This window comes from Solenopsis invicta, chromosome 13, assembly GCF_016802725.1.
Source record: "Solenopsis invicta isolate M01_SB chromosome 13, UNIL_Sinv_3.0, whole genome shotgun sequence".
NCBI lineage: Eukaryota > Metazoa > Arthropoda > Insecta > Hymenoptera > Formicidae > Solenopsis > Solenopsis invicta.
Genome location: NC_052676.1, coordinates 440,396 through 452,656, shown reverse-complemented (window position 1 = coordinate 452,656; position 12,261 = coordinate 440,396). Strand labels below are relative to the sequence as shown.

At 38.3% G+C, this 12,261-nt stretch overlaps 1 protein-coding gene across 4 annotated transcripts in view; it reads right to left on the bottom strand.

Moving 5' to 3' along the window:
- LOC105199583 (beta-1-syntrophin) overlaps positions 1-12,261 on the bottom strand; it is a 209,892-nt gene that overhangs the window by 23,371 nt on the left and 174,260 nt on the right. For all 4 annotated transcript variants that reach the window (XM_039456744.1, XM_039456743.1, XM_039456745.1 and 1 more), the window contains one exon: positions 11,802-12,010. In XM_039456744.1, coding sequence (XP_039312678.1) covers positions 11,802-12,010 — 209 coding nt within the window. The remainder of the gene's footprint in view (positions 1-11,801; positions 12,011-12,261) is intronic.

The following is a 12,261-nucleotide window of genomic DNA, read 5'->3' as shown; positions in this document are numbered from 1 at the left end:
ACAGCCTGCGATATTTAGGAATTGAGAGATTATAGATTTAAAGAATCAATAATTCCGAGAATTTGAAAGAGTCTAAAAATGCAAAACACCAAAGTTTAAAGAATTCAACGTGCCAGAATCTTGAAATCGAAGAATCATTGCTTGTTCCTTTTGCCTTCGATCCGTTTCAATGCTCCGCAGACATCACAATCGTCGTTGGCGTCTTATCGGTGTGCGCCGCGACGCCGATTTTCTTCCGTGTCGCGGCAACCGTGAAATCGAGCGAAAAGAGAGCGGAGAAGGGAGACGTCGCGCAATCTACGACGAGGGTACCAATGTGGAATCAAGCGAAAAGAGAGAAATATTAAACGGCCGAGAGCGAATACCAAACGCCATGGGAGAAGGGAAGGAAAGGTCGATCGAATAGGTTGGAAAAGTTCGGAAGGCGCGAACGAGTCGAGAGAAGAGTTATCAAGCGGGAAGGAACGACGCGTCACTTCATCCTTTCTCGTTCCGTCTCTGAGCAGAGGAACGTTCCCGATTTGCATCGGACGACGATTCCGTTAGAGATAATAAGGAAACGCCCATGAGAAATTATTGACAAGCAAAAATAGATGCCTTTTATTCGGAATAAAGACAGATATTGAATTAAGTATGGAGATATTTCAATATCTTTTCTGACATATTTCTCTCATTAGAGAGTTCATTCTTTCCTTTTCCAAGTTTCAAATCTCTCTAAACTTTTGTCATATGATACGTGTCGATTTTTTACAATTACACACACCCACACTCCCACATACACACGCATGTGTGTATATGTTTGCATGAGCGGATGAGTATGTAAAGGAGAATGTATTTAAATCAGAATTTAGTTTTTAAAAGAGCAGCATAATCTGTTATGTAATCTTTACAACTTTGTAAACTTTATCCATGTAAAGTAAAACAATCGCATAATCGAGCATCGAAGGCAAGTACAGCTAAAGAGAACCAATCCATTGGAACTGAGCTGGATACTCACTGTAGAGTATAAATCGAACGGTTTTGATTTGCGTCCGGTTGGGCTCCTAAAAGAAGCGATAACACGTGATTTACGAGTTTTTGCATCCTCCCTATGTTTTCACGTGCGGATATCTCGTTCGGACAGAGAAAGAGAGAAAAAGATATCCGTTCGTATCTTCCAACACATTCTTTCCTTCCACATATCAGCGAACCTTCGTGCGACATCTGACCTGTATCGTATATTTTCATCCGTTTGCTCTCTTTCGCCGTTTTATTTCTCTCATCAGTTTTTTTTTTATCATGACATCATTTTCCTGCAAACAGTATATAATTCCTACCTTTCCCTATATTTTCAATGTTCTCAGAAGCAGGGATATTGGAGCGTCATACTTTTGTTTACGAGCCACCGTAATATAAGTGTAATCGCAGCGATATTTTCACAAGCATTAATCCAAACTGTACATTCATCGGGAAGCCAAGGATTAAAACAAGATTAAACACAGAATATCTCTATCCACTCGCAGCTGTACGAGAGAGCTCAACACGAGATGGAAGAGATCTCACGATCGCGTCCTAAATCATCTCGGCTAATTTCGCCTAATCTTTATGCCGCTAGTAAAATAATAATTCTCTGTAAGCGCAGGCATAGACGGCAAATTAATAACAAAGTGTGTAAACAATTTCGTGGCAAAGTACACATGTATAATTGCCCTTTGATTAATATAAGTATGAAAGAAAGAGTTTTGATCAATTTTGCTGTTTTTAAACTTGGAATATCATTTTAGTAAAAATGTATAAGCAAGTTATAATAATTATTATTGTTTCAAGAAATCGACAAAAATCCTTACATAAATCCGTAATACTACTTAAATTGGATTAAAGGCCGAATCTCTGAATGTTATTACTGCGAGCATTATTTGAACATATGTAACACATTTGGACACATAAATTAGTACATCTGCAATGAGATGCTCTTGCAATGCAATGCGGATTTGAGTTTCTAGTAATATATCGTTGTTAGAATTTCAGAAACATATAACATTGTGGTTTTAACTATAGAACGAGCGCGATTACCCTTTCGCATATAAGGACTCTAATTGCTGATAATTCTGCAAACAAATTACTTTTTTATTAAATTTATCTGATTTTTTCTTATAATCTATAATTCTCTAGTTAGAACTTAAATTGATCGTAAAGATTTTACGATTTTGATTCATGTATTTTAATATCATCAGTTTTTTTTTTAACTACATATATTGAATCATAAAGGTTTTATGGATAAAGATTTTATGAGCTTTGAAATTCCTTTTAATTGCAAGAGAAAAAAAGATAGATTTTACGTTAAAAAAAAAGATATCACGTTTATTTAGTTAGTTTATCGAAAATATACATAAAATATGACTTATACGTATTTAAAAACGCGTATTTTAATTGGCTTGTAACGTCAGTATAAAAATAAATATGAAAGCTTGTACATAGCTTAATAATGTACAGTATCACAACGGAAAATACTCGCAATGACACATTTCTCTGCATTTTCATCCGATGCGACGAGAAACGAGAGACGTGAAAAAGAAATGTAGCCTACTCCAAAGCACGGAAAATAATGGAGTCGTAAACATGCTTAAATGAGACAGACAACAAAACTCAAGCGTGTTCAAACTCAAATTGTGCGCGAACTGCGAGTGGAGGAAGGCTGAGAAGCGCGAGGAATGGCGAAGTGTACGGTTGTCGGAGTGGCACATTCGTAAATGTTGCGATCCTCTGAAATCGGCTTAAAATGTGTTACTGGCTACGATTTTCTCTTAAAATGTTGCTGTTATACGAATTGCATTTACATGGAGAAACCTCCATTCAAATTTTTCAATTTTAAAACTTTAAATTAACTATATTAAATATCTTGCATTTTATTCCACTATTAATCGCAAAAAAAAATCATACTTTGAGATCTTTTTAGTTTAAGTATATTTAATAAAGTGAGGAGAGAAGGTTGTTTCATAATTTGCTACATAAGAAAATTTATCACCGATATAAGATGGCCGATGGTTTATTGCTACTACCGTTCTTGTCTCGCTCTTCTTTCACGACATTAATTCACATTTATAACTGCTATGTTCGCTCTTAAAAAGCGTACGTGTGCTTTATAAAAATAATATAATGAATAAAATCAAATGAGAGATAAAACGAATGTGCCCGCAGTTTCGCCAAGGTATATAACTGCGGAGAACATCAGCTTTTACTGTACGTATTGCTCGTAGTTATAACCATTATCCTGCTATGATGCGATCATCCTGTATATCCGCCGTTACATCCTTGTGACGCCGACCCTAATGGAAAGCACATTAGGAGGTATATCTCTCACCTCGTACGAGGAGGGTGAATGCGAGGGCGGGAGAAGCTAGTGTTAGCCAGCTCGGCAACGCTTCCGCGCAAGCGAGTGGAAACGTTACGATATCGTTCTTAAAGTCGCCTGTCCGCGTATTTACGGTTCCACCGGAATAGACCGAAGATACCCTTAAAGGGGAACTTACGATTGAGAAAATAGAAAAGAGAATAGAGTTTCGTTCGTGTCTAGCGCAAAAATTATCACTCGCAATATTCGCTTATTATCCTCTAGTGACTTCCAATTTACTTAGTCTTTAACTGAAATCTCAGAGAGAAAGAGAGTGTAATAATGAATCTAAATTAAAATTTATTCTGTACAAACAAAATTTCTTTGTATCGTTCATGAAACACAACTCAAAAATATATGATATATGTACAATAAATTTTTTAAGATTCAAATTAAATACTTTTAAATTAAAAAATGTGTAAATAGATGTATTAAAATGTAAATGAAAAGTTCAATTTATTAAGATATAGAACGTAAAAATACACGACATGAAAATTTGGAATTTACATATTTGCAATGAAAACATCTAAAAAATAAATTATGAAAATAAACTAACAAGGGCAGAAGTGTATTTCACGTATTTTGATCAGCCTTTGCATGATTATTTTAGGTTACTGGAAAAAAACCACCCCTATAAAGTTATTGGTTCTACATTTGCATTTTTTCCCCCAAAAATTGCAATTTTAGATCATGACAACAAATTGTTTTCGGTTCTGGGGGAATCAATAGATATTTAAAAAAAAAAACGCGTAATTTTCATGTATAGTAGATCCGAAAAAATTACTAATTTTTAAGAAAATTAGTCCTAACGCTTGACGATTGTCAAACGTTGAAAGTATTTCAATTTTTTTTTATTAAAATCGAAGAGCGCTAATTTTCTCAAAAATTATCAGTTTTCGAATCTAATACATACATATACATTACTCTCTTTTTCAACATCTATCGATTTTTCAAGGTCTGAATACAATCTGTCGTCATTACGTAAAATCGTGATTTTTCGATAAAACTCAAAGGTGAAACTGCAAATTTACAGGGGTTGTTTTTAGCACGCCAGAATAACTATGTGAATTTAGATGAAAATCTATGAAATATATTTCCGAGTCTTCCTTTGTAAATATTTAACCGATTTCGATGAAACGCATCTTATCTTATCATCTGAAAAGGAAATCACTCTTAATTGATAATCGTTTAATAACGCGACCGCAGTTGTTTACGCAAATTTACGCATAATTGCTGAAAGTATTAGGACTGGTGGACCTCGAAGATTCCACTGCTAGGACATAACCGACAAATTAATTTTCCTTGGCAATTCAATTACGCCTTAATTGGGTACGACGGAAATGAGACCGCATTAAAATTGCAAGCATCCAGACGGAGCCGGAGATTTTCTCCGGATTTTACCTCATTCGCTTTTCCAACTCGAATAACCGACGAATTTGATTTTCGAATGCGTCTTCAACGTGTTTTTCACTAAATTTGAATGCACTGGAATAATTTATTTCGTTTTTCTACTTTTAAACAATTCGAGACAAACTTACAATCACATGTGATATTATATATTTTAGTAGTAATAAATGTCACTACCAATAAGAAAGAGTATTCAACTGAAATTATTTTCACTCTAATGTACCAACGTTTCGTCTGGAAACTTGGCAGACTTTACGATAGCACGTATCTATTGTACACACAAACGCAAAAGTGCCAATACCACATCCCCTACCTACCTGTGCTATCGTGTAGATACACTTGCACGGGTATTGACACACGTACGTACATGCACACTGCCGCTAGCAAACGAACACGTACACGATCGTCTCTTGATCCGTCGTTCCAGCCGCAGTTTGCTTAGCATTGCTGATGCACTATCCACTTCCGCGCGGAGAGTGAGATGGACATCACTGTGAAGAGTGAAGTACAGAGAGGGGAAGAGAGAGAGAGAGAGAGAGAGAGAGGAGGGGGGGTAGGGTCGTAGAAAGGTCCGAGAGAAGATTATGGATGGAGAACGTCGGTGTCTGTGTTTGAGGACCGATAGTGGCTCGCGTTCTAATTAATAACGAGCCTCTCGATGCAGTCCGCGGTTTTGCAGGGTGCACCGTATGTGAAAGAGCTTTCAGGAATCGAGTAATCGAAGGGCAAAGCGTCATTACTTCACCAGAAGAGCCACGGTAAAACAGAAAGGATTGCAAACTCCGCCGATAAATCCGCCTTTTCGTTACTTACACAATTTGTTGGATTTAATTTACATGTGCAAATTCGACAAAAGTTATAAAAGCTTTTATAGTCACTTGAAACATAATGATCTTGTTATCTTAAATAATTATAGGATTTATCCATTTTTAATAGCCATTTCAGCATGCATTACATTATCAGAATTCTAAATTCTGGTAATCTATATTAAATGATACTTTAAATACACATTAAATTTTACATGAAAACATTAAATATTTTAGAATCACCTGTACGAAAAAATAGACCCAACTAGGCGTTGGCGGTTGAGTGTTGACTCTCAAGTTGGAGGAACTTTATTTGGGAGTTGATTGTCATCGATTTGAGTGTCATTTCGGACCGCCAACGCCCAGTTGGGTGTATTTTTTCGTAAAAGTGTAACCTCTTCCATATGTTAATTATTCCACGATCAATTTATTTTACTTGATATTCATATTAAGACTAATACTAATTATTCTTTGTTATATTATAATTATAGTAATAAAAAGTTTTGATGTCTCTTTATTAATTGAAATAAATTTGATATTTTATTTAAAATCATATACTATAAATGAACTTGAATTGCCAAATCGTCTCAACTAAATCGTGATAAAAAGTGGCGAATACATTCTACATGTGTGAAAGCATCGCGCACACAAGATTCGTGGGTATTTGAGCACGTAGACTCACCCCTTTTTCGATCGTGAGAAACATGAGGATTGAGGGAAAGGAGGGATTGGAGGGTTGAGAGGGTTGAGGGGGTTAAAATAGCGGTTACTGGCGAGCTTCTCCGAGAAAGGCACGTCGAATAAATACCAGCGGCTGGACGGAACACTACCGATTGGTGGGACTTGAACGATCGGGAACGGAAAAGCCTGGCCCGCGCGCAGAGCACCCTTACTCTACTCCACTTGGACGATGCTGATTCTGCATTCCCCTCGCTAAGTCCTATTCTTCTTGACCTCTGAAACTATTTCCGGTTTGTCGGGACGGAGGACTTTTGCCGGTAAAAAGGAGAAGGAGGAGAGCAAAGGGGATGGGTGGAGTGAAAGATGGCAAAGAAGGGCATCGACAGGAGTAAGTTTATTGTCGCTCTTTACAACGCTATTATCTCCTCGCGAGAGATAATAGCGTTCGGAAGAGGGAAATTGAACAATCTTAAATATCTTATATATAATATTACGATACGTACCAATCTTTGACAATAAATTACAACGTGCTGCGCAAGAATACTATGATAGTAATTTGTTGTCCAAGATACAGTCATTACAAATCATTATGCATAAAAGTTAGACATCGTACAAAGTTGTAAACACGCCTCTCTAGGGATTTTTGAAGAATTTTCTCGTAAATTTTCACAGGCCCACCGCGATTTTCAGAATAACGAATGGCACTATCGATATCTCCCATGCTCCTGTCGAATCTACATATGCTAGCCAAGCTTTTATTTATCCGCGGGCACTTAATTTTACATTTGATTACGAATGGAAAGGCATTACAAAGCGACGTTTTATTATCCAGGGGTTAATTGAGAGGCGCATTAAGTTTTACCCAATTACATTAACTCCGGGTTAGTGAAAAAATATGCGAAGCTGAGCGTGCGGCTGTAGTCTCTCTCTATGCTCGGATTAATTAAAATATACTTAAATGGCGTACCGTTAATTTTCAACGGCTAATTTAATGCCCGCTCGGCCTCAGATTTAATCCAACGCCAACACACTCGCCAGGAATGCGCGAACAAATTGCTTTCAAGCTCGCCGCCATGTTCGGAGAGAGGATCCGACAATAACAAAAACTATAACGGGAGCACGTAATAATAAAGACGATAAAAGGTAACTATAAATTATTCAGATAAAATTGAAATTATTAAGAAAAGAATTACGATATCAAATTTTCTGTCGTAATTACCTTCCATTCGTGAAGCATTTTATAAAATATAAATTATCGCTTGTATAACAAAATTATCATATAAAATTTTCTGCGACGCACGTTATCAATATTTATACTAAATTAATGTCGTTGTTATCATTATTTGTACTCGAGCCATTGAAAGCCGTTTAATTTACGGTAAAAATGCGACAGTTAAATGTGCTTCTGTCAACGTGCCGAACACAGGAGGGCGTAAGAACCGAGTAAACAGAAATTGCAGTATGATTGGGAACGAATTTATATCCGGGTGGAGTTGTGTGAAATAAAGCGATCGTTCCTGGCGTCTGTTCGATTTTCATGGAAATTATAATGGCTCGTCCCTGTTCCTCCGAAAGTGCCGTACACCGAAATTCCATGAAAATTCGTTTATCGCGAGCGGGCAGACACGACGCGACAAAATTAATCGACGCCATCGACGCACTTTGATGTGGAATTTTAACGCTTTTTGCACTCGATGTATTCCCGCTATTTGTTCCCCTCTAGTCGACGACTTTTTTGCGCGGACGATTGTTAAATCATAAAAAGAAAGTCATTACACGTGACACATTAATTAACACTGTTCGCGGAGGATCCTGCTTAAATTGGCTCGTCTTTCGGATTTTTATTCACAATTTCGGATATGACATTAATATGATTCTAATTAATATGATACAAATATTAAGTTAAAAATATTATTTCAAACGCAATCTTTTCAAGTTAATAATTTTCAAGTTAACAATTAATAGAGAAAAGAATTAAGAAAAGATGATTTGTACGTAAAAGATTTCGATTAGCTTAATCGAATCAAGGATTAATTCAGGATTAAATTGGGGGATTTAGGATTGACCTAGCTAAATTATAAGCTTGATCCACGTTGAAGAAGAATCTTCGCGTCTCGTATCTTCGCGTTGCAATTTCAATTTCGTCTTATCTTCGTCGGTTCCCATGCCGTGAATCACGATTCGGAGAAACGCTTGGTCCATGTCACCGCCGTGCCAATCGAGATCGGGTTTCGAATGTATCTCCTACGAGATTGACACTTTATTGCGGTCGTATATACGAGATTAGGGGAGACGGCATTCCACCATTCACCTATGCTTGGACTTTCTCGGGCAGCGTCGCCGATTCAATATGTGAACTTGTTGGATTTATCGGATTGCCCTTACTCTGCAGCCTTAGCTGCCGTGACTCGTATTTGCGTCACGCTTCTTCTACAAATCGCCGACCTGGGCAAAATGTCACATTTTGTTTCCTTCCGACCAGAAACTCGCTTGCAACACACTACACTTATACGCGCACCGATCGCCAACAATCGATTCCAATGTTTCTCAAATCACACAATACGTACAATAAAATTGGAGTCTTCGTTTTGCTATCGAGATGTACGCCTGAGGGAGGGTTCGATAAAAAGAGTATATTTGCGAGTATATTTGCAATATTATTAAATCTATTGTAAGAAGGTGTTTTTTAGTCAAAGCGGTTGAGCAATCGAGAGATCTTGGAAAGCTGACGTTTGTGTGAAATGTCTCGAAATTCGCCAATTCACGGTACGTCGCGCGCGTCGCGTCAGTTGATTTTATCGAACGAACAAATGTTTAAAACTTGAAGGCAAATATATCGCAAAACAATGGAGCAACAATTAGTCATTCTATTTGCCAATTTGCGGAAATTTTTGACGTTGTTTCTACATGTATATTCATGCAGATATAAATTATTAACTTGATACTAAAATACTGTTTCCGAAAAAGGTCGAAATGTTTCGAGGATAATACGTGTACGTTTTAGCGAGTATAGGCCAACAGGTAGGGATAACTACTATAATCGGCTAACATGGCCGACCGGCACGAGAATCGAAACTGTCGACAGTGGAACTGGCCGGAAATCGATTACATCCGACAGTAAATAAAATAAATCGACGATTTAAGCGGACGTAACGGCACACTGCGGACGACATTAAATAGGATGACAGAATGTAGTACAGGTGCAGAATACACAGTACGAACACATAGTAGAACTGAGCGTCGCGTCGGATCGCGTCGCGTCGGATCGCGTCGCGTCGCGTCGCGTCGCGTGGTGTTTTTCACGGCGGTTTTGAGTATTTTTCACAGCGTTTTTGTTTCAGTTATGAAAACGCCGTGCGTGATCGGCGCATTTACCGCGTTCGTTTTAGCTGGCTCGATGCTGTTCATAAAACGCAATATCCAGCTTTACGAGGTGCTCAGCGCGAACAGCCGCGCTTCTAAATAATGATACAACTCGTTCGGCTAGTTGATCATGGCGCCACGTGCCCGGAAAAATCCATAAACGCTGCTTGCTTGCTTCGCTTCGCTTTGCTGGATTCCGCTACTAACAGTGCCACTTAAATATTCCATCGTTAATTAAATGACACGCCTCGATCACGCGGGTCGGGGATCATCGATCTATAAAACTCCACTCCGCACTGGAGTTGCCAGCGCGCTAATCGATACGCCGCGCCGAGCGATTTCGTTTCGCATCAGATTCGAACGATAGTAGGGCGATTTAATAGTAAATATCAGAGATACAAGCTGGTGCAATATTTATTTCACGCGATGCGAAACGTGCGTAGTAAATTGTTGATATGTAAGGGATTTGCCTACATTAGCATCTAGCTAACAAATCACCGAGATCAAAAGTAACGACGAAAGAATAACCTTTGGAATCTTTTTGGAATTAGAAAAACTAATTATCTCGCAACATCTCTTTCTCTATACTCGATCAAATACAGATTTGTTCCATCCGACGCAGTTCGACGCAAATATTTAATTTTCAACGGATTAAAAGATTAAATAACTAACATGCGATAATAGCTATTAGATAAATAATGAATCTATTTAAAAAGCTTTATTGTCTCCTCTATCTATACGTTACCATCGATCCCCATCACGAATGGAAAAGAATCGCAGACAAACGCTACAAGGAACATCCGCAATGCTACATTATCGATTTAAATTAAAAATAAGCCAATCGCGTTTAATGTTAAACACCTGGTCAACTATACTACACGATCGATCGCAATGAAATTTATATTTCTATATTCATCACCTGACCAACTATGATATATATTGCCAAAACCACGAACCTCATCGAGCAGAAATCCGTTCTATCCAATTTCCAATTAAATATCGCCACTAGGGATACCCGAGGTGCGACAGTTGATCTTTCCATCTCCACGTAACCTAGCCCTAGCCATCCAACTCCTGTAGACGTGTCACTTGCAGAGATCGCAGCAGGTAAACGTGGAGCGCGGGGCGGCGCGGGGCGGCGCGAGGCGGCGGCGCGGAGGTGAGACCGGTCGAAGCATCGACGTGGGACGGCGCGGTGCTATCGATCTACTGATCATGTAACCGGCAGGAATCGATAACTAATACGCGAAGCCCGCCACCGGATGTTGCCTTGTTGATAAAGGACCGCCCTGTGCGAGCACCGGCGGCATCAAGGACGCCGCAGGAGGGCCGTAGGGCACGCGGCTACCGGCACATAATTGATTGGCATTAGCGCGCCTGATTGCCAGTCGCCCTCCTCTGAAATCGTCCCACGGGTTGCTTAAATACTAGCCAACGTCTCTCTCAACCAAACGGTTGCGTATTTGACCGGTTGCGACAGTAATCAGGCAATATGACAACGTGCGCGCGACGAAGGAAGGTCAATTGATGAAAGCTACGTTCGCCCTTGTCGAGTTGATGTTGAATTATTCCATATACCCAGGCTAGTAGTATACTTTACTGAAGAAACAAAGCGGCTCAACTGCTGCCCATACGTACGGACGAAGCAAGTAAATCAAATTTATTAACAATAAAACGTTATAAAATCGAAAATAAAAATTGATATAGAGTTGGTGTTTCGGTGAAAGAGAATCGATAACTTCGATCACGCTCATGCGGGTACTTGTTATCAGGGACTGTGCGAACCCATTGTGAAAAGATCACCGACAATCTGTACAAACTTGTATGCCGGTTCAAATGCAAAAGACGGATTTGTGTCAAATGCGAGATAAGAGAATTTATGGGGACAATTTCTTTCAAAAAAAAAAAAAAAATTTATCTATGAAAATTATTAAGAAAATTATCAAGTTGAAATACAAAATATAGAACATAAAAATAAAGAAATTATATAATATTAAAGTTAAAACGATATAGGTATATATATAGGTATAAAGGGTTGTTGAGCTTTACTCTGTTGAGCTTCAATAATAGCACGTGTAGAATATCCTCTTGGATAAATTGTTGCAAGACAGTATGTTAGGAAGTTGCCGTGTAAAGCATACTTCTTTGAGTGAATGTTTGGAAACTTCTCTTACCTGAAGACAGTGTCTTCTCGCTAACCAGCCTATGTGCTGAAGCTGCTGCGGATCCGGAAGTGCTGAGGCCAGTCGTAATGCTTTCAAGGTAAGGGCTGCCAACGCCGAGTGCAAAGCATTGAACCAGACATTCGCTTCCGTGTTGTCAGCAGCTCTCAACCAACATTCGTGAACACCATCGGGCGAATGTAATTCTAGGATACGTCCTTCTACAACAAAAAGAAGAAGAAGATACGTAACGTAATATTCTACGAAATGACTACGAAAAATTGTCTGAAAAAATTTTTTAATAATAATAGTAATAATATAAATAATTTTAACATTGATAAAAAATATTTAAAAGGCAATATTTTCATACACATGTAATGCAATTAATTCTTATAATTATTACATTACAAATTCAAGTACTAAATTCAATTGTGGAAAACGTAGAAAAATAATTCAATTTTACAATTCCATT